Source organism: Rhineura floridana, chromosome 17 (assembly GCF_030035675.1).
Source record: "Rhineura floridana isolate rRhiFlo1 chromosome 17, rRhiFlo1.hap2, whole genome shotgun sequence".
Classification (NCBI taxonomy): Eukaryota; Metazoa; Chordata; class Lepidosauria; order Squamata; family Rhineuridae; genus Rhineura; species Rhineura floridana.
The window spans coordinates 15,242,678-15,260,739 of NC_084496.1; the positions used below are offsets into that span (position 1 = coordinate 15,242,678).

The 18,062-nt window shown below is 43.7% G+C and overlaps 1 protein-coding gene across 2 annotated transcripts in view; it reads left to right on the forward strand.

Moving 5' to 3' along the window:
• Positions 1-6,484: 6,484 nt before the first annotated feature.
• METTL9 (methyltransferase 9, His-X-His N1(pi)-histidine) overlaps positions 6,485-18,062 on the forward strand; it is a 37,333-nt gene continuing 25,755 nt past the window's right edge. The window contains exons 1-2 of one of the 2 annotated variants that reach the window (XM_061599322.1): positions 6,485-7,018; positions 14,559-14,749. In XM_061599322.1, the coding sequence (XP_061455306.1) occupies positions 6,647-7,018; positions 14,559-14,749 (563 nt within the window). In that variant the 5' untranslated portion in view covers positions 6,485-6,646. The remainder of the gene's footprint in view (positions 7,019-14,558; positions 14,750-18,062) is intronic. The other variant, XM_061599323.1, reaches the window with a different exon arrangement.

Here is an 18,062-nt window from a genome sequence, read left to right on the forward strand (position 1 = left end):
ACAAAAATATTCTTAAGGAATTCCGATTGGTTTATGGGGACAATAGTCTCAGATATTTCTTTCATTTTGAAATTAATCAGGTTGTTTAATCTTGCAACTGGTTTCCTCTTCATATACGAATTTCAATTCTACTAGGTGACTGTATGAGGTAATGCACCTTGACCCATCAGCCATGTTTGCTGGAAACGATAAGTTGGAGCTTACTCCATCATGGCATCTCTAGTGAATCCAGCCATGATGTTTTGTGGTCCCTTTGCCCCAATTCATTCATTCCAATCCAGCTCATCTTGTGGAGAATGCTGGGCATTTATTAGTTGTGCAAGGGGCTCTCTAAGTTTACCTCGGCCGCACATAAGACATTTGCTTGTCTGAGTCTCCGTACGTCTCTCTGGCATAAGAGTTACCAGGGACTCATTACCTCATGTTTCTTTCCACAACACAGGAAAGCAGGAGATGCAGGTTAGATCTGGCCCTCAAACGTTGTTATGATGCTGATGCTAACCTGCTTGAAATGTGGGGTTGGTCCCTGTAAGAATTCTTTCCTTCAAAACAGTTCTTCTCGTGGTTATTATGACAGCACGTAGGGTGTCTGAGCTGCACGCTCTATCTGTTGAAAAGCACTTCTGTATTTTCCAAAAAAACACAGGGTGGTGCTACACACTAACCCAGCCTTTGTCACCAAAGTAAACATGACCTTCCACAGGCAACAGGAAATAATTCTTCCTTCTTCTGTCCTAACCCTTCCCACACCAAAGAGAAGGTGTGGCATTCATTAGAGATTAGATGTCACTGAAGGTGTATGTCAATAGAACCAAACCGTTTAGGCAATCCAAGTCCCTATTTGTGTCCTTCCATCCTGCCCACTATGGGGAAAAACGTATCAAGTCCGGCCCTGGCTTGTTGGATCAGACCTTGCATTTCTTTAGCATATGAGTCCCTACACTTGCAATCACCACTGCACATTACAGCACACTCCACTAGGTCCGCTGCTATATCAACAGTTCTTCCACAAACGCACCGATACTAGATGTCTGTAAGGCAGTGACGTGGCCACTCCCAGTACCTTCACCAGGCACTACAAAATTGATCTATACACCTTGGTGGAGGCGTCATTTGACCAGAGTTCTACAACAGGTCGTATCCTCCTTTGGGCCTACCATTGTCCCACCCTGTCTGCGGCTTTAGTACGTCCCACTTGGAGACCTCTGTCATCCATGAGAGAAGGAACAGTTTGTTCTTACCATAAACAGTGTTTCTTCATGGATGACAAGAAGTCTCCAAAGCCCACCCTTACAGTATTTGATTGATTGACTGATTTTCTGGTGACTGGGACTGAAGCGGAGTGCCATGACTCCTTTCTACTCTATTTGTCAGTTAACCTTATTCCTAACATGTTTTGTTCCTAACACGCTTGTTGTACGGATGAGTGTTCTTTTGTTTTCGTGTACTATGTTTGATTCATGAGTTTTCTGTTGAGGCTGATCTCTAAAGCTTTTCCAAGAAATGAAACTGAGCCTCAACAAGAGGGGAGGAGCAAAAGTATTAGCTGAAGTGTTTCCTGTCTCTGAGCTGTAGGGGGAGCTACAATACCCACTTGGAGACCTCTTGTCATCCATGAAGAAACACTGTTTAAGGTAAGAACAAACTCTTCCTTCCCTGCAACTGCATTTTTCCCCTTCTCAGCTGAGTGCACCCATACTGGATATGACAGCTGTCCTTCTGCCATAGTGGCAGTATCTCTTCCTACCACAGCATAATGTGAGAATAAGATTGCTGTGCCTGACCATTTTCACATTTGCCCACTTTGGGGGGGGGTAACCCCCAACAAGACCTACTTTCAAATACACTTGATCATGGCCCAAAGGCCAAGAAGCAGACAGAGCATATTCAAGGTTCTCTTGAATTGGAATATTAATATGGAATAGAAAATGGAAGGGAAACCAAGTGTTATCTTCTCCCTGATGCAGGGTTTCTATTTCACTGTAGGACAATTCAAGTACAAATGTGTAAAAACATCCTTAGGAAAGGCCCTTTCTTGAATGAAATGAAAATTGTTTTACATGAAATGTTCTCTTTTTAAAAAGGTGCTGTTCCTGAACAGCTTAAGGTTCCAAGGCGGAAATGTTACTCTTCACACTGTTCAAGAAAGAAGTAACCTACCAATAGTATGAAACGCTATTTGGACATACCACTGAAAGTCTAAAGAATCTGGCCTTGCTACTGAGATACTTAGTATGCTCTTTCATTTTCCTGCTTGCTTGATAAACTGGAAGAACTGGCTACAAACCTCAAATAAGAAGCACCACAAGATATGACAGGAAACACCCACATTTAATTGAACAGAGCATCTAAAACACTTCCTTCTCATGTCTTCATAAGAGTGGTGCCTTTCAGCACAAAGTTCATATATTCTGAACAAATGTGAACACAAAGCAAAGGTGTCCCATTCATCTGAAGTCATAATGAAGTTACAACACTATTTTCAGATGAAAAAGCTTGCCAATTATATTTACTTATTTACTTGTTCATGTTTTCATTTTTTTTAACATATTAGAACAACAATCCTTGTAAAAAGGTATTAATAGAATACTGCTGGGGTGGATTATTACATCTTGGTTTAATAATAGTGTATATTGCCTGGGAACTCCTAGGTTGTATCTAATGTTTAGTAGACCTACTGAAATTAATGGGCATGGCTAGGTTAGAGCCAGTAATTGTAATGGGTCTACTCTGCGTAGGCCCTAATTGGCTACAACCCCCTGCTTTTTAGAACAAGGTACTATGTATTGTAGCCCAATCATCCAGCAGCCATTCCTACTTGCGCACCATTGAAATGATTGGGAACTGTCCAAGCAGTCTATCTGTGTATTAAAGTTTTTAAAACACTGAATCTCCCAATTACAGGAATCAGGCTGGGAGAATTATATGGTATGTTTATTACTGAATCAGTTTTGGGATGAGGATATGAAAAAGAATTCTTTCTAAGTTGAATTTTACTGTACAAATGTTCCTTAGGTTGTTGATTCTTGTTAATGTACTTTTTGTTCTTTGCATCCTCTATTATTGTGCCTGTTTTCTTCATGTATGCCCTTTCTAAAATGAAAAGCAATTCTGTTCTGAATTTAGAGCAAGGATGGGGAAACCTGTGGTCTTAGGAGACTTCCATCAACCTTAGCTGGCAAAACTAAAAGTCTGGATGATCAGAACTGTAGTCCAACATTTGAAGGGCCACAAGCCATTATTCTTGCAGCAGAACAAGCTATTTATGGAAAAAACAGTACTGATTGTTATTGTGCATATCTAGGTTTGAAATGTGCAGTCATAATGAAGTGACTCTGATATAATGCAGAGTCATTCCCCGCACCACAGCTACTCCCATACACTCTGGAGCCACGATGTTTAATTTGAGCCAAGGCTAAGCAGACCTCAGCACTGAAAATGATTCTCAGCACCAGGGCTAGCTCCTATATATGAAATAATAATGGGTAGAAAGAGGGGTTCTCTTGAGCATGTACAGAGAACACATTCATGACAGTTAAGAAGTAGTCCAGTGTTAGGCCTACACGTCTGGGTTAGAGGTCAGTGTGTGTGGGAAAAGTTGATAGAATAGATGAATTCATGGAGGAAAGAGGTCTGTCAATGGAAGTTTGCCATTATAGTTAAATGGAACTCCCATGGCTAGAGGCAACCCTCCCATCCACACATTTACAGCATGTGGCTTCCCCCCAAACAATTCTAGGAACTACGGTGCTAGTAATTATAGTTCTGTGAGGGGTTAACTACAGTTCCCAGGTTTCTTTGAGGGAAGCCATGTGCTTTGAATGTATGGTGTGGATGTGAATTACTATTAAATTTATTACTTGCCCTTCACCAGAAGGTCCCAGGGCAGGTTGCAACAACATAAAACACAGTATTAAAAACAGTTTAAAACAAATTACATTCACAACTAGAGAAGGTCTTAAAATATATGTATCTCAAGTGTCAAAGGCCAGGGTATGCATCTAGTATATGCTGGCAGCTGTATAATGAAAGTGCCAGATGCACCTCTGTGGGGACGGAATTCCACAGTTTAGGAGCTACCACAGAGAATGACCTCTCTTGCATTGCCACCTGCCTGAACTTATGAGGGTGGTGGAACTACCAAGAGGGCACCCCTCTGCCAATCTCAACATTCAAGAGGATCTGTAGGGAAGGAGGCACTCTTTCAGATATTTGGGGCCAAAGTCATTCAGACCTTTAAACACTAGTGTGAAAACCTTGAAGTAGGCCCAGCAATGAGCTGGCAACCAATGTAGCTGTTTCAAATAAGAGATCTAAAGGAACCCCAGCCAGCAATCTGGCTGCTGCATTTTGGACCAACTGAAGTTTCTGAATAATCTTCGAATGCCCTTTTTAGAGTGCATTGCAATAATCCAATCTGGAAGTTACCAAAGTATGGGACTACTGTGGCCAAATCATCTTTCCATAAGGGGTCATAGCTGGCGAACCCAGAGCTTGGACGATTACTTTTAAAAAGTAATAAATTACAGTTACAATTACATGGCCCCATAAAGTAGTACAGATGGGCCCCGCTTTCCGGCGTTCCGCTGTTGCGGCGGCTTTCAATTAGGGGAAATTCCCTGTTTTAAAGCCTCTTTTGTGTCATTTTTGCACAACGCGACCCATTATAGTCTGGGTTCCGCTTTACGGCGATTTCTGCTTTACGGCGGGGGCCTGGTCCCTAACCTACCGTATAAGCGGGGCCCTACTGTAATTACCGTTACATTTACAATTGCTCTGAAAGTAACTGGTTACTTTACTTTTTCTCAAAAGTAATCACTACAATTACATTTCAGTTACTTTTTTAAAAAAACACCTACAAGGTGCTGGCCTTGGCTGCTGCATATCTAAGTAGCCTAAAACAACATTAAAAATAAACACACACATACAGAGGTAGTAGAATAATTCTTTTTATCCATAAGATAGCAATGGCGGCCTCTCTGCTGGTAAGAGGTGGGAAGGGAGACAGAGGCCACTACTCAGATCTTTGCACATCAAACCAAATGCAACCCCCCCCCTCAGCCAGCAAGCATAATCTCTCTCACTTCACCTCCCGGACCCTGCCTTGCCACCAACTAAGGGACACTCACCCAAGCAAACATTTTCCCCTGAGATGCAAAACAGTTTAAATTACTGCAAAAGCAGCACAGTAGCCAGAGAGGGTGGTGGAGGCCACTTTGTGTGCCAAGTGCAAACACAGTATTCACACACGCACACATGTTGTCATCTTTCACCTCCACAGTTCTTTATCTCCTTCTGCCTCCTCCTTTATCCATGTTCTCGCCCTCCTGCTCCTTTTTCCCTCCACTCCATTTTTCACCACCACCATCCATTTTTTTGAACAATTGTTTTCTCCACTCCACCACGTCTCACTCTCCACCTCCTCCCTCATCGCCTCCTACCCACCCATAGAGCAGGAGGGAAGAGTGATGCTGCACAGAAGCCCGTTTGAGGCACATGATTTTCATCCATAAATCAGAGGAGCAGAAAACTTTCCCTGCTCCACCCCAAGTAATGCCCAAAAGTAATGCTGGAAACATTACAAATACTCCACAAAAGTAATAAAATCACTCCTAGTTCTATTACAATCAAAATGTAAAAGAGTTACTCACTCATTCCTCAAAAAAGTAATGAATTACAAGTAATTCATTACTTCCAAGCTCTGGGCAAACCAACCATAGCTGGAAAAAGGCTCTCCTAGCCACCAAGGCCAGCTAAGCCTCCAGTGACAAGGTTGAATCCAGGAGCACCCCCAAGTTACTGACCTGATTCTTCCAGGGAAGCGCAACCCCATCCAAGACAGGCTGTCCCCCCACCTCCTGGACTTGGGACCCATAACATTCAGCTTCAGTAATAGTTAGGTGAAGGGCGAACAGCAGGGAAGGGCCATCACCTTCTCATAGATATCAGGTTGGCCACTGTGGGAAAGAGAAGTCTGGACTAGTTGAATCTATAGTTTGTCCCAGCACTTGTGCTCTTATTTATATTCTTAGTCAGGACTGCTAAGCAGAACCTCCATGGTCAGAGGAAGTGTACCTCTTGAGTATCAGATTTGGGGGACAATAGCAGATGGCTATCACTCTCCTGCCTGGTTTGTGGGCTTCCTAAAACCATCTTGGTCGGCCACTCTGGGAAACGGAATGCTGAACTTGAAAGCTTTGGTCTGGTCTAGCAGGGCTACTTTCACATCCTTACAGGTGCGACTTCTGATGTTTTTACACCTTCTTAGGTGCTCTACCCCCTCTATTTAAATCCGTGTGCTTCCCCGCCCCTTTACATTCTACACAATCAGCTATTCCCCTCTTTGTGTCAGCAGGAGGGGGCTGGCATAACTGTCTCTCTGTGAGCAAAGACTGTCTGCAAAGGGAAGAGCCACCTCACCCTCCCTCCTTCCACCGCGCTTGCACCCCGTAGTGACGGCCATTGTGCCGCTGCTCGTTTTGAAAGCAGCGCCCCCAGAGGAGCTGCCTGGGCCGCTCCGCGATTGGTGGAGCGGGCGGACAGACGGACTGGGTGCCTGCGCCCGAGCGAGGCAGTCTCGTGTGTGTCTCCGGCCATCCCGTCCGGCCTGGGCCTTCCTCCCTGGGATCTCGGGTTCCGGGCTTGTATGTATGTCCGTAATATATGTGTGTGCGTGGATGTGTGGGCACTGAATGGGGAGCTCCGCGCTGGCTGCTGCTGCCGCCGCCGCCGCCGCCGCCGCTACTGCTACCATGGAGAAAGGAGGCGGTGGTTGCGGGAGGGGGTGATTCAGCGCCCCTTTCTTCCCTCTCCCACCCACCCCCCACAACCCCACCCCACCCTCATGAGACTCTGCCTGGTCTGGCTGGGCTGCTACACCTTGTCTCTGTGGGTGCTGAGGAAGAGGATGTGGTCTGGGCCTGCCAGGTACCTGAGGAGCCCTTTATCCAGGTCTCTCTACATGAATATGATGGGCAGCCACAGCCAGCCAGCGCCGGGCATCAAGGAAAACCACCAGGTATGGACCCACCAGCAGGAGGAGCAGCACTTCTGCCCCCTTTTGGGGGGGGAGGGGCGGCTGGAGGAAGGGGGAGGGGTATGTTTTTAATGGGGTCCCACAGCCATCGTTTGCTTCCCTGCCCCAAAACAGGGAAGGGTTGCAGGATTTGCGGGTGGATTCTCTTCTATATTCTCCTCTCACCGTTTTGAAGTGTTGGAAGGTGAGAAAACGCTGTTGAGGGGGACCTCCAAGAGGAGAGTTATCCTCTACTCCACAACATACACACTTCAGCTGGCTACTCCTGTGAAAAAGAGAGGAATAGGAAGGTCTCTGGCCTAAGAGAAAGAAGATGGACACTTCAGGCTGAGAGATCAGGGAAAAGATTAATGTCTGTTCTGTGCTTTGTGTGCACAAAATAAAGAAGGGGAGGAGAGGACTGACTCTCCAATGGGGTATCCTTTGGCCGGGGGGGGGCAAGGAGAGGATGAAAGTCAGTGACCTGTGTTGCTTTTTCTATGGTTTGGCTTGTTTACCCCCTTCTGAGTGCAGGGCAGGAGACTTTGGAAGAGCACCTGCTACTGGTGAGAGATGGGAATGCAGGAGTGGGGGAGGTGAAGGTGAAAAGTTAGAAGCAGAAAAGGATGGGGATTTACTTGGAAAGAGTTGGGATAAGGGAACAGGTAGGTTAATATAGAAGGATTGTTCTCGTTCATTCTCAGCCTCATAATATTCTGAAATGCGATAAGGTGAGTTTTGCGCTGAATGTGCACATATATAACAGTGGAGGAAACATCTGTGTTCAAATACAGTAGTTCCGACCACGAGATGCCTTAATGGATTTTGTAATATGAGCTAATCAGGTGTGCTAAGGACAGCAAGGCCAACCCAATTTTTGTACATTTGTACCTGTGTAGATAAGTCCTGGAGATTAGTACTTCTGCACACACTTAGAGCTGGGAAAAGGCCAGCTTCTTGTTTTCCTGCATCTAAAACCTTGTTGATGTCTAGGAACCAGAAGTACTTTTCTAGTCCTTCAGCCTCTCCTATTGATTACTGTGCTGATGCAACCTCTTCTTTCTGATCTTTGCAATGTGATAACTGTACCCCTTTGTGTCGATTGACACAATCAACATTTATTCACAATTGGGTGGGTAATTTGACAGTCCCCATAATTTAACTTGCAAGGTGCCCTTTCTTTAGAACTTATAACAGGTCTACATGAATTTGTTTTCTTCTCCATCTCTAAGCCATTCTTCAGCACTTCATGCATTTTCTTGTCCCATGAGACTTGAGGGACTGGAATCTCCAAGCCAAAATTGACTACACACAACCCACTAGTCCAGCATATAATAAATGACACCTGCTTGTCCATACTTGTGACATTGTTTCCTCCTGTCCACACTACATATTTATTTATAAATATATATATTTAGCCCACCCTTCATCACATGATCCCAAAGTCATGTTGCAATCTAATTAAAACTACGACAATTCAAAACATTTAAGAGCAGAGAAAGCACAATGCTAAAATTGAATCTAGTTGCAAATTGCGGCAGCCAGCTTCACATAACTGTAGCTGACGTTACATAAATGCCTGGGTGAATAAACTGGCCTTTGCCTACTACTGAAGTGCCATAAGCATCAGCACCAGACATGCTTCCAGGACAGGAACATTCCACAGGTGCTACCACTAGGAAGGCTCTATCCTTTGTCACCACCTGATGTATCGCCTCCTGGTGTCCTGAAGCATCACAGAGCTAGCTACAAACTATACCTGCCTTTCACTCCCACTTCTAATAAGGCCCTTACATTTCCTTCCTTCTCCAAGGACAGGTGTTCTCTTTAAGCTGATGCATGTGGCCTTGTCCGCCTCTTTTCCCTTTCATGTGTTTTCCCTGCAAGCAAAACACGGCACAGTGATAATGAATGTTGTTGCAGTTTGACCTCCAAAGTCAGAGAAGTGTGTACTTGCGTATCTAGCTTGAAATACTCTGAAATATATGCAAATAGAACAAGAATCAGTGAAGCAACAAGATTAAAGGAACTCTGGAGTGGCTGTGTGCAACAAGTAAGGTACATGTTTATCATGTATTATGCATGGCTGGAAAACTCCCAGGCATGCTCCTGGAAACTTAATGCTATTGTCTGAAATCTGCTATGTATTTTTCCAGTAATGTGGCTTGTAAGTTGTTGTGGGCTCTCTGTTGACATAAACTGGTGACTTTAGGGAAGTAATGCCTGCTTAATATGCTGCTGTTCAACCTAGAAGACTGCATATGGACTGCGGTGCTTAAAAGCCAACTGGAAAGAATGGAGTTGTATATTAAAATACCCCAAGCCATTTTGGATTCTTTGTTTTTGTTGGATCGGCTCTTTTGGAGGAGTAGGGTAGCAAGCTTTAGAGTTGTACAGAGCTCATTTCCAGGCTGGGGATTTGAAACAATTGAGATGTAAGTAGAACATGTGTGTTAACGGTGGCAGTAGATCTTGATCTCATGGATATTCATAAGCATGATGTTCAACAGTATGAGCTGGGAGAGCTTTGTAGATATCAACTATTATGCCAGTTGGACAGAACCCTGTTCTAAGTTCAGTTGATTTTAAGGCCACATTCCCACCATACATTTAAGAACTATTATATCACTTTAAGCAGTCATGTATCCTGGGAACTGTATTTTGATAAGGGTGCTGAGAGTTTCTAGGAGACTCCCTATTCCACTCGAGAGCTACAATTCCCAATCAGTCCAATTAACAATCAATTCTTCTTCCCAGAAAACTCTGGGAATTGTAGCTCTGTGAGGGGAAGAGGGGTCTTCTTAACACCTCTCAGCACCCTTAACAAACTACACTTCCTAGGATTCTTTGGGGGCAGCCATGACTATTTAACAATAGCGCTTTAATTGTATGGTGTGAATGCAGCTTAAATGAATTTGTGCAATAAGAAGCCAAGTGGTCGCTTGAGGCCAAGGGTATCTTAAGAGCCGACTGCTTCTGTATGAACCTGCCTGACCTTTAGGGTGATTTAGGAGGTCCTTCTTTGCGTACCCTCTGGCTTGAGGCAAGGCAAGCGGTGACCGAGGGTCAGACACTCTTTACTGTGGCCTCTCAAGTATAGAATGTGTTCCCCCAGGACCATTCTTCCGATGCCAGTTCTTGTGCTTTTTCAGTGCCAGGTAAAATGTTTCTGTTTGCCCAAATCTTTTGCACTCTGGAGCAGTCTAGCTTTGTCTCCAAGACAGTCTAGCCTTGGTTTTGTTTTATTCGGCCAGCCATTGGGCAGTATTTAACGCTCTCAGTTTGCTAGCGAAACAGTTACACTAGTGGAACTGTACTTTCCTCTCCCCTCCCCTGCAGCCCCACCCTGCAGCCCCACCCCTGCACCTTCAAAATCTGCTCCAGAGGGTTGAATGAGGGGGAGGAGAGGGCAGAGAAGTGTTGCTGTGCCAGCAGAACTCTGCTGACACTTCTTTGGGTACAACCCAATGTTACCTGATTGGCTGCTTTTATTGTAGTAATTTTTTTTAATATTCTGACAATATATATTGTTAGTTGCCTTGAAACTGAATGTGATAAGGCCATCTGGGTTGTTCACAACTCTTCCTTTCTGGCCAAAGGCAAGGACCCTTCTGGATAGTATTACAGTGACTTAGTTGCTATACCCCTTTCAAGTGCAGCTGGGGGTCTGCACGACTGAATACTCCTCCGTGTGTATGCTCCTCCAAAATCCCTTCCGCACAGAAAACTAGCATTTTGAGGAGAATGCTGAACTAGAGCCCTTCTCCCTGGCATGACTAGTTTTCTTTGTGGAGGGATTTGGAAGGGGGTTGGTATTGAGGAGCATTTGATCATGTGAGGCCCATCTGCAGCCTTTAGGATTAGATTAAGAGTTTATATGCTGCTTTTCTATTAAAATAACATTCAAAGCAGTTTACAACATCATACAACAACAAAAATACAATATGAAATTACATATTTAATACAATAACATCAGGAACAATAGCTGCTAATCCTCTTCCTGTCCCCACCAGAGCAGAGTCTCAAAGATTCTGACCCAGATCCCTCAAAGCGACCCACAGTTTTGTGCCCCGGCACCAGTCCAAAGGCTGCCACTCCCAGGTGTTGGCTCCTCACATTTGTGTTCTCCCTTGGCACATAACGGATGCTGCCTAGCCTGACAGCAGTCCACATCTCCACCAGCACCCTCTCCATCAGCATCTCATGCGTCAGCTGCTCCCCGCTGGCTAAGAGCTGCAGGACAAAAGCCCTTGTCCCTTCCCCCTTTGGTTCGCGCCAAAGGCTCATGCCCTTGCCAGGCACAAACCTTAAAATAGTTGGTGAGATGGGAGTGCAATAAATTTTTCATTGCTAACAATAAGGATCAAGAATACTATACAGAGGGGTCCTTGCACTTGGCTGGCAAGGAAGACTTCTTGATGACCCAGCTGACTATTTCAGATATGTAATAGTTTGCATATTGGTCCAGTAAAACTAGATCTCAAAGTCTAACAATTCAAACTTTGTGAGCCCCCAGCTTCGAGCCTAAAGGGTTATAGCTCAGATATTCAGCTTGCCATCTCAGTCAGAACTTATGCTTAAAAGTGTATCCCTTGTTGTAGTCTTGGGAATAAAGGTCAGTCCAGATCGGCAACATTTGAAGATGACTACATATTTATGCAAACAAGAAATCCTTCCACCCTCAGCATGCTTTGGGGTACGCAGGTTGTCCTACCTTTGAGCTTATAGCGCAAACTGAAATAACTGTGATATTGTTGTTTGTTCCTCTTGTTGTCCCATTTGCAGGATATTAAATGTGTATCAGTTAAAAGAAAAATTGTTTCTGTACACACACATGCACAGGGATGGGGAACCTGTGGCTGTACAGATGTTGGGACTATAACTCCTGTCATCCCTGATCATTGGCTATGCTTGCAGGTTCTGGAGTCCAACAACATCTGGAGGGCCACAGGTTCTCCATCCCTGATATATACATACAGTAACTCAGTTCTTTCCAAACTAAATATGCATGAATACTACAGGAAATGAAAGTGAAAATAGGAAAAACGGGAACAGGGCCATTGTGTATAGATTTGTAGTTACATCATCATAATTCAGTTTCCCAGCCATGGTCTATATTTTTGTCCTCTGTAATTTAGTTAAATTGCCTAATTTTGAACTGGAAATGTTGAATATAAACATCTGTTTTCCAGAGTTTATGTTTTCCAAATAATAACAAATGTATTTCAGATATTTATATGCTACCCTATCACCATGGGGGCTGTCATATATATAAAGTCGGATTGTTTTCGGTTCCATAATAATAAAATAATGTGTTTTATTTTTGTATTTAACAAGATTTATAGACAACTCAGTTAAAAATTACTAGGTCTACATAAAGTATAAAATATTCATTAGAAAATACCTGTAAAATCAACAGACTTTCAAAAACAGTAAACATAATAAAATTATGCCTACTAATATTAATAGAATTTATACCCCTCTCTTCTGTCCAATTATTGAGGCAGTTTAGATAAAGTGATTAAAAATATATTTGTATACTTAGCACTTACTTTGCCTAACTCTCTCCCACTGAAACCAATAGGACTGAAAGTACTTCACTTTGGAAGGATAATATCTGTTTATTTATAGCTGTCTTAAGGTAATTCTCTCCTGTTGTTGCAACTTGTGTGACCAGATTATTATTATTATTATTATTATTATTGCCATTACATTTATTTATTACCCTCCCTTCATCCTCAGGTCCCAGGGTGGGTTACAACAGTTTAAATTTAAATATTAAAAACAGCTAAAACAGACTACAGTCACTGGAATAGGGTTGGTCCTGAAAACACACCTTCAGTTTCCTCATATGAGATGGTGACCTGGTTCACACCCACAAAAGATTGGGCCTTCTCAGTGATGGCGCCCTCACTTTGGAATATTCTTCTGAAGGATGTAAGACTGGTGTCAACATTGTACTGTTTTTAGTGCCAAGTTAAGACATTCCTATTTGCTCACATTTTTAAATGTTACTGTATTGTTTTAGCTGATTGAATAGTTTTAGTTTATTAAGTCTTAGATTTTGTCATGTTTTGATTTTTGTTGTTTTAATATTGTATCATTGTTGGAATTTTTTTGTACACCACACTGGAATTCCTGTTTGGATGGCAGAACAGTTTAGAAAATTTCAAAATTAGGTGCAAGCTCCTAAATTTAGAAGTTTTAAGGCTGATAGGTCCCAGAGTAGTCGTGGGCTTATGTAGATTATGGTCTACTTCCTTTTATTTTCCCCAGTCTTTGTCTTTATGATTTTATGATCTTGAGAGATATAGATAAAGATTTAGTGTTTGTACTGTTTTCGTTTTCTAACTTCTCTATTGTAAGCTGCCTTGGGAGCAGGTATGGGGAAAGGACGGATACAAACATTTAAAATAAAGGGTGTAGGATTGTTTTAAGTCCCAGGAAAGATTGAGACATCTCATTTAAGGAGCTGATATTTCATCATTTTAGAAGCTTTTTTTTTTAAAAAAAAGTTGAAGCTGGTTCATGAAGCTACAGTAATTATAAATTCTCTAGCAGCCCTTAAGTTGTTGAATTCCCTCCCCACACAGGTGCGTCTGGCACTTCATTATATACTTCCTGTTGTATGCTGAAGATGCAACTCTTTAGCCTGGTCTTTGACACTGGAGAGTCAGTTAGGACCCTCCGTATTCTTGTGATTGTATTTTAACTATTGTATTTTAAAATTGCAGTTACCCACCCCGAGTTCTTATGGTGAAAGCCAGACAAGATATTGAAGAGATGACGATGATATGTTTTTTGCTTTGATATTTGTATCAGCTGGGAAACATGGAGCTACTGTTCAGTGGCAGAGCATCTGCCTTGCATGCAGAAGGTCCCAGGCTCAATCCCTGTTGACAATACACTGTGGCAATACTGAGCTAGGTGGAGCTATGGTCTGACTCGGTATAAGGCAGCGTCCAATGTTCCTATCTTTCCTAGCATCCCCAGGGAGGACTGGGAATGTGCCCAGTCTGCCAGTCAGTGTAGACAGCATCTGCCTTGCATGCAGAAGGTCCCAGGCTCAATCCCTGTTGACAATACACTGTGGCAATACTGAGCTAGGTGGAGCTATGGTCTGACTCGGTATAAGGCAGCGTCCAATGTTCCTATCTTTCCTAGCATCCCCAGGGAGGACTGGGAATGTGCCCAGTCTGCCAGTCAGTGTAGACAGTACTGAGCAATGGTCTGGCTTGGTATTAGGCAGCTTCCTATCATATATTTTGTTCATCTGTTCCATAATTTATTGTCTACTTTGACTGGCAGCGACTCTCCAGGGTCACAGCCAAAGATCTTTCTCATAGCCTGCTTCCTAATCTTTTCAACTGGAGATGCCAGGGATTGATCCTGGGACCTTCTGCAGGCAACACGTGTGCTCTGCCACTGAGCTGTGGTCTCTTCCCTTCTGAAGACTGTTTTCCTTTGGTGAAGTCTAGATTGGCAGTACTGAAATGTGAATAATAATTCTTGTGCCTTTCTCTCCCTGTCCCCCCTCCCCCAGTGGTACATGTGCAATACAGAGCAGCTGTGTGAATCTCTTCAGCCTATCTTTGTCCAGAGTTACCTAGACCAAGGAACACAGATCTTCTTAAATAACAGTATTGAGAAATCTGGCTGGTTGTTCATTCAACTTTATCACTCGTTTGTGTCCTCCGTCTTTAGCCTGTTTATGTCTAGGACGTCTATCAATGGGTAAGTGGAAAACATTTTTTTTCAGCCTCAAACTCAATCAGAAAAGTTCTTGGTTTGGTAAAATGCTCAAATGCTTATGTGACTTGACCGTTGAACCAGGGAGTCCTCTTCTAGATCCCCTTTAAATTAATGAGATGTTCCAAATTATGGACATGAGTTGCAGTTGCTCCTCAGTGGCTGATATTCAGAGACAACATATAGCCATCATGGCTATTAACCATTGATAGTTGCTCCTAACAGCCATCCACCTTGCAATGTGTGGAATAGCCCAGTTAATATTGCTTCCTGGTGTCTCGCTCAGGGGCAAAGCTGTGCTTTCTGTGCAGTTATGTGAACATATCTCACTCTAGTTTAAAACTTCTTCGCTGCCTTCCTGTATTATTTCCAGATAGAATTCAGCATGCTGGTTTTACCCTCTAAAGTTCTTTTAAAAGTTCGGGGGGTTCTATATGAACCTGCCTCTGCTTCCGATATCCCCATCTTGGGAAATTAAACATGTGTCTAGCAGGAGCAGCTGGCAGAGAAGGTCTGTGGCATGTACCAAGCCCCCTAGCACTGGCAGCACTGCAGCTTACCAAGAGGGAGAGGGCGAAGGAGGTACTTCCATGTCCAGAGGTCATGTCCCGCCTGAATCCCAGTTGTTGGGAGCAACAGTGAAGGAGGGTCGTTGCCTTCATGGGGAAGATGGGCTAAGCAGGCAAATAACAACTGTATTTGTCTGCTTTGGGGAAGGGCTGTAGCTTAGTGTCAGAGCATCTGCCTTGCATGCAGAAAGTCCCAGGTTCAATCCTCAGCATCTCTAGGTAGGGCTAGGAGAGAATCCTGTCTGAAATCCTAGAGAGCTGCTGCCAGTCAGTGTAGACAATGGTCTGACTTGGTATAAGGCAGCTTCCTAGGTTCCTTTGTGCCCTGCTTGTGTGCTTCCCGGAGGCATCTGGCAGGCCACTATAGGAGATAGGATGCTGGACTGGATAGGGTATTTGGCCTGATTCAAACAGTCTTGTCTGATGTTCTTAAGAACGTGTACTTGAACTGAAACACAAGCATCCCAGATGAATTCGTGATTAAGCTTTTGCCAATGCACAATCCCAGATTTTTTTAATTGTTTTAAAGATTTCTAGGCTATCTTTTAGAACAGTGCTGTCTCAAGGCAGCTTACGTACAAAGGATCAATTAATTAATTAATCCATCCAATAAAAGACAATCATAGTTAAAACAGAAAGCATTTCAAAAGCCAGCAGCACAACTCTTTTTTTTAAGTGAACAAGAGCAATTTAAAACCAGCAGCAGTATAAAAACTGTACTGGCACCGCAGGTCAGTTACTGATTAAATCATTTAGTGCTGAACCTCTGTAACTATGTAATGCAAACCAGTTTTATGTGAACTGTTTTTTTCCCCTTTTTTTTAGTAGAATGTGTTCTTACATTTGCAAACTGAAGATTTAGGATCACTTAATCATTAAAGCATAACTGATCTGTTCTGAGTGTGTTGGGCCTGCACTCTTACTTTAGATTATTAAAATGTGCCTTGCTAGATTGGGTCAAAGGTCCATCTGCCGAGACTAGTGTTGGTTACAACAATCTCACCATCCAGTGAGTGCCCAAAACTAGTAATTCAATTTCATGAAGAAAGACCAACATATTTTGATAAAGGGGTCTTCATGGATCTGGTGTTTTGGTATACCAGAACCAAAATACATTCCTGAGGTGGGTGTTCTGGTGTGCCAGAGTAAGGTAAATGAAGGGGGAAATTGTGGTTGAAACATGCTGGGCATTTCTTCGCAACATAAATTAGCTAGTGTGGTGCAGTAAATAAAATGTCAGATTAGGACTAGGGAGACCCAGGTTTAGATTCCCTACTTGGCCATAAAGCTTACTGGATGGTCTTGTGCTAGTCACACGCACTCAACCTAACCTACCTCACAGGGCTATTGTGAGGAGCAATGTACCCCACCCTGAGCTCCTTGAAGGAAGGGTGGGAATAAATATTTAGGAACCTGGTTTAAATTAATCTATCTATCTAGTTTTTATCCCGCCCTTCCTCCCAGAAGGAGCCCAGGGCAGCAAACAAAAATACTAAAAACCACTCTAAAACATCTTAAAAACAAAATACTTTAAAACATATTAAAACAAAGTATATTTAAAAACATTAAAACAAAGTTGCTCAGACACAGGCACACACAAACCATCCTTAATGGAAAAAACCCTTAGTGGATGAAAAGCTCTTTGCTAACTTTAGACTGAGCTAGGTGAGAAGTGGGTGCTGTGGGGAGAAGCGTGTGATGCTGCCCAGGGTGGTGTGCCTGGGCTAGTGCCATCTTCAGTTATATGCTGGCAAACAGCTGGATCCCAGTCTTGTGTGCATCCCTGGCCGACTTTTCCATGTGTTAGCCACCCGTTCCCAGCTATCTGCTGAAGACAGTACACTGACTGGAGGAACTGGGGCACAGTGGACAGCAGCACCTTCTTCACACTAGAGCCAGAGCCAAGGGTTGGTATTGTGAGCACCTGCCAAGGCCCACACTCCAGCAGGAGACCCACTACTGACCCTCAGAGCCCCACCACCACCTCTTCCTTGCTGTTGCTGCCACACACCTGTTCTTCTCAAATATGGGCTGTGAACAAGAGGAATGTGAAGGAGCTACAGCCTCCACTTGTGTTACCTTCTCCCGTTGGACAGCCATGCAGATTGGGGCCAGAGGGGGACAACAAGCAAATAGGTACTGGTAACAGCAGCAAGGAGGTTGGGCCCGCTCAGGGCACCTTGCCCAAGGAACCCCTGCAATCTGGAACCGGCACTGCCTCACACAGTAACCAGAACTCTTTGCTGGTAGAAGATCAAGAAGGTTGTTAGCACAGCATCACTCAAGGATGACTGGTCCCAGCTGATCAGTTTCCTTTACTACTAGGCTCTTCCCAACCCCAAGCTTCCTGTTTTCCTTTGATGCATGTCCAGTTCTACATGCAATTTAGCAAAGTGAAGGAATACAATGATACACTTTTGGAAACCACCAGCCCCAGCCACCCCTTACATGTTACTCTGCTATACTATTTGATCTGAGGTGCTGTAGCTTCAAGGAAAGAGCGAGAGAGAGAGAGAGAGAGAGAGAGAGAGAGAGAGAGAGAGAGAGATTATTTGTGAGCCAATCCTATTTCTCAGCTAGACATTTCCTGTGGGTGCATAGTCAATCACTGCACATTTCCCCTTGTTGCCCTCCTTGCTATTTTTCCTCCAGTCCAAAGGGTTTCCGTTGCTCTGAGTGCCTTCTTGCAGTGTCTTTAGGAATAATGCCCTTGAGCCAATTTATGTGAC